At 34.5% G+C, this 4,979-nt stretch overlaps 1 protein-coding gene across 1 annotated transcript; it reads left to right on the top strand.

Moving 5' to 3' along the window:
* The first annotated feature begins 280 nt into the window (after nucleotides 1-280).
* On the top strand, nucleotides 281-1,611 carry LOC118271138 (acetylcholine receptor subunit beta-like). The gene has a single exon (XM_035587079.2). The coding sequence runs from the start codon at nucleotides 285-287 to the stop codon at nucleotides 1,452-1,454; it is 1,170 nt and encodes a 389-aa protein (XP_035442972.2). The 5' UTR covers nucleotides 281-284; the 3' UTR covers nucleotides 1,455-1,611.
* Nucleotides 1,612-4,979: the final 3,368 nt, after the last annotated feature.

Consider the following 4,979-nt stretch of genomic DNA (forward strand, 5'->3'; position numbering starts at 1 on the left):
ATGAAAGATAATTGTCGAGGTTTGCAAGGAGGTGATTTTTAAAATGATATAGGGTTTCAAAATATGCTCATTATATTATAAAATATTTGGACCGTAATATCACGAGACATTGGCGTGTAACATCACTCTTATATTTAAAACAATCGATCGTGTGCCAAAACCTAACACCTCTAGATTTAGCAAATTTTAAAATAAAACTATGTACATTTGCAACGCTTATCACAGTGGGCGTTTTCGTATAATATGACCTAATGACTGATATTGAACGCAGTATCGTAGGGACCATGGCGAAGTTCACTCACATTTTACTACTACTCTATCTTCTAAAATATAATCTTGCCGAGGAATGTCCCAATAGTAAAAACGAACAAGAGTATCGCACCTGGTTAAAAGAATTATATGAAGAATTAATGTGTTACAAGTCGAAAAAGGCTCCGCCAGGAATCAACACAATTGGTGTCCATATGAATGTGGAAAGATACAGCTTACAAACCGATAAAGAAATATTCAGTGCTGAAACAGTTTTAAATATCACTTGGAAAGATGAACGACTAATGTGGGATCCAGACAAACACCACGGTATCAAGGAAACTGAAACGGATGAATTCTTTTATTGGATTCCACAAATGGAACTAATCAACGTAGAAGACATGTTCAACAATGAAATAACGTCTTTATATCTTTGTAAGATCCAGTACATGGGACTCGTTAACTGTCGGCACAAAATGTACCATGAAACATGGTGTAGCGTCAAACTCACTAACTGGCCCTACGATATTCAAGAATGCAGTTTGGAATTTGGACATGAGTATCTGAGTAAAGAAAATTATACAATACATCTTAGAACAGCAATAGCCGATGACTATACAGCTGGATGGCACATTACTGAATTTAAACAGGATTATAACGTGGGTGGTAGGATAGGAGTGAGAGTGACTTTTGTGTTAGAAAGAGAAGCAGCTGGTTTGTCTGCGATCTACATACATCCAGCTTTAGTGTTGACTGTGCTCAATATTGTGACTCTCTTCTTAGATGTGAGACGTAATGTAAGGCTAGCAGTTAGTTGCTTCACATTATCTATACATTATTATATGCTTGTACAATTAGACATTGACATGCCTAAAGGCAATGCTTTTACTCCTATCATATTGTTGTACTACCGCGGTTCTATTATTTTGACCATTATAACCATTCTTTTAACTTTAATCTTGGCCAAAGTTTGCAGTTTAAATTCAAATCCACATAATTATATTAAGCTTGTCAATGATTTTGTGTGTGATAATAAGTATTCTAGCTATTTAGTGTTTCCTAAATGGGAGTCTGATGACGTCACTGTTGATTCCAAATCGTCTAATGAAGATTATGTAATATTTGCGAATGTAGTGAATAGTGTTTTCATGTTTTTGATTGTTTTTACTTATTTTGGTTTATACATTAGCAAGATTCCGAAATAGATTTTATGATGAACAACTAAATGTTAGCTTTTTAATATTATTATGGCGCTAAGTTCATGTACATATGTAATTATGTACTCCAGTATAATATCTCATTAAGTTTGATCTGATTTTTTTGGTATATTTGTTTTAATAAAAATATAGAAATTGTCAGTAACCCTTTTGTATATAAATAGGATATAGATAGAATAATAACAGAATATTTAAAAATAGGAAACTGGACTTGAGGTGACATACAATGTATGAACTATCTTAACCAAATAAGTGAAATAGGGTGGGGCTTCTTACAGTGCAAGAAAAAGTCGAAGAAACAAGACTACACGGCAGATGACATGTGCATCATATCATCCATTCTATGAAACCCCAAAAAGTTTTGGGAGGTATGGCGATGGTTTGTTCAACTAACCTCCGCTACATGTGAGGACTTTACTAGGAGACCGAAAGATCTGTTTTTTATGGTATAAGCCGTAAACGAGCTGACGGACAGTCCTCAAACTATTATAATACTGCTAGTGTTCGTCAAAATTGAGGGGTTAATGCAGGAGTATGTGGCGTGTGATATCCCACTAATGTTGTAATTAATCAGCGCAAGTGTGAACGGCTTGTCTCGTGATTGCTTGTGTAACCGTACGCACTTTGATTTTAACGATAATTGATGGCCTCGCGAATTAATGGGAGCCACAGAATATTCCTGTTATATACGCTATTGTTGATTTGTGATTAACTGCCGTATTCAGAGACATTTAATGATTGCTTAAGCTGTTCCTTAGTTTCGATTTTGTTTCGAAAACAGTGGTTAAGGTGTGGGTTAAGTAATTATTAAGTTACTCTGAGTATGGCGGTAAGTGGTTTATATCAGTGACTGCACGGTTGGTGCGGTGGTTGGGTAACTGGCTGCTGTGCAATGTGTAGCGGGTTCGATTCTCATACGAAGCAACTCTTTGTGTGATCCACGAATTCTTGTTTCAAGTTTGGGTATCATGTGCATGTGAAATTGTATGTTTGTAAACGCACCCCCGACGCAGAAGGAAATCATAGTGTGGGGCAATGTTTAAAAAAGATATTTCTGAATTTCGAACTAACGACATTTTTTTATGTTTTTCTAAGTAACCACGATTGTTTTCCACGAATTCGGGTGCTCAGTGAATAAACTGATCATTCCGTATTCTCAAAATATAATAAAATATAATACCAAAACATATTGGTGACGTGACAGAAATATACAATGTGATAGGGGCGAGACTTCTAACCCGTTAAGGCTGAGTACTACATCTAATTTTATTCGCAAAAAAATAATATAGGGGGTTGAACCCCTAATTGAAAATATTGAAAAATAGTGATTTTTTCGGTAAAAATAATTCACAAATGATTTTTTTTCTCACCAAAACATTATCAAACATATGAAAAAAGTAATGAATTAGTTAGCCAAGGTTATTAGCTACCGTTTGTTGTTTTTTTTTGTTTCTACGACGCATACAACCTTTGATATCAAAAAAAGTAAAAAAAATATTAAAATGGCCATAACTTTTCGGGGGAGGGGATTCGACCACTTCGACCCCCGACTTTTGTCGATAAAATTAGGTGTAGAACTCAGCCTTAACGGGTTAGAAGTCTCGCCCCTATCACATTGTATAATTCTGTATATTATAGCTAGGTGTGTAGTCACTCAAAGATTTGTATTGAAAATATGTGATAATATGCCTTGCTATACTTTATTATTACATAGTGAGTGACGGCCTTAAAGCATTTTCTTAAAAATCCTATACTTACTTAATTAACAAAGGACTGCTAAAATCAAAAAGACTAACCGTACAAAAAATACGATCACAAAAATCAAAACCAAATATTTTATTTACAAGTTAATGTAAGGTATATACAAGCAAACAGAGAGAAAAAATAGTTAAAGGCTCCTTTAGTTAGATTACCTTTGACGCGTAGTGGCTTTTAAGTTTTACGATTCCCCACAGGACAAGATAGTACCGTACTTTGAACCCACGCACAACAGAATTAACCCACAACACTAACATTGTAAAACAACTCTTTGATGACAAATTAAATGAACCTAATCTTGTTTATTAGTAAAAACCCTTTATAGACTATAGACTTAGGATTTGGAAATCTGATTTTTGTTTTTTTTTCTTAACGGTAGTATGGAGTCTTTTTTTTGAGGGGAGGCTAACGTCACGCGTTATTCCCAGGCGGTCACCCATGGAGCTGCGGACAACGTAACAGGTTACCGAGACTCCGGCTTAAAGCAGGAGAAGGAACGAGGTGGTTTTTAGTCAGTAAGAGTCTGACACTGACCTCCCGCCTCACCCAAGGCGGGAGAAGTCATTGGATGATTTCCCCCCCTCAAAAAAAAAAAAAATCCTATACCCTATTGTAGTACTAACCAATGGGACAGCTAACTTTTTCTTCTTCTCCTTCTTTCTTCCCTTATCCCAAACAATACTATCTTCTTTTCCATTCTCCTTTCTCTTTCTATCTCTATTACATATAATTTATTATTCAATTAATCGTCAACTTTTCCATTTTGTCATATTTAAGCGTAGCACGTACACATGTTTTACAAGCTTTTATATTTTCATCATTTAATTCTCTATACGCTTCCAAAACAAACACCGTTTGAACAAAACCATCAAAAAAATATATAATGATCACCATCATTACTTTTTACAGCAAACTATTAATCTCTGCCGGCCCCTCTAGGGGTATGGCGTGAAATTAATTAGTGAACTCACTGCATGTCGTGTTTACTATGTTTTTAATTTAAAAGTTAATCATCAACGTCACGGGGGATCGCGTGGAAACTGGAAGTGGAAGTGTAAATTATAATTATGGGACACTTTGACATAAAACATAATGTAATGTCACGTCCTTTTGTCTCCAGGGGGATAGGCAGAGCTGCATTTAATTGTTGAAAATGTTAAATACCTGTAGACATTAGGATAGTTGACTTATTTTTATTTTAATGTCCGTCTTGAAGATTATTTAACCGTCTTGAAAATATTAAACACGTATTTTTTATTTGCTTACGAAATAAGTACTTTTGAAGATGTATAAATTTCAAATATCGCGTGACGTTACTTCTAGGTGCGTTTTATATGTAGAATTGACGTATTTGCTCCTATTCTTAAACTTGTATTTGTTTTATCTAAGTATTCTTATCTTATATGACAAAAAATAAAAAAATATGTGTCTAATATTTGTTCATTACCTAACTGACGGACAAAATCTATATTGTATATAGATTATTAATTTTCATACCCCGTCCTAATCCCAATTGCACTACTGTCAAAATAAAAGGTATTAAATACAACAGCAGTATCAAATTCGCAAAACATTGTGGTTTCACAATTAAAAATTGCACCCATAGAAACGACGTAATAAACAAACAAAACAAACACGGAAAACAATTAAAATTAAACAATACAATACGTCACACTTTGGTGTGACATGGTTTGCCATGAAAGCAAAAATAACAAAACACGACACCTTTGAAGAAACTCAAACATACAACGAAGG

This window comes from Spodoptera frugiperda, chromosome 9, assembly GCF_023101765.2.
Source record: "Spodoptera frugiperda isolate SF20-4 chromosome 9, AGI-APGP_CSIRO_Sfru_2.0, whole genome shotgun sequence".
NCBI lineage: Eukaryota > Metazoa > Arthropoda > Insecta > Lepidoptera > Noctuidae > Spodoptera > Spodoptera frugiperda.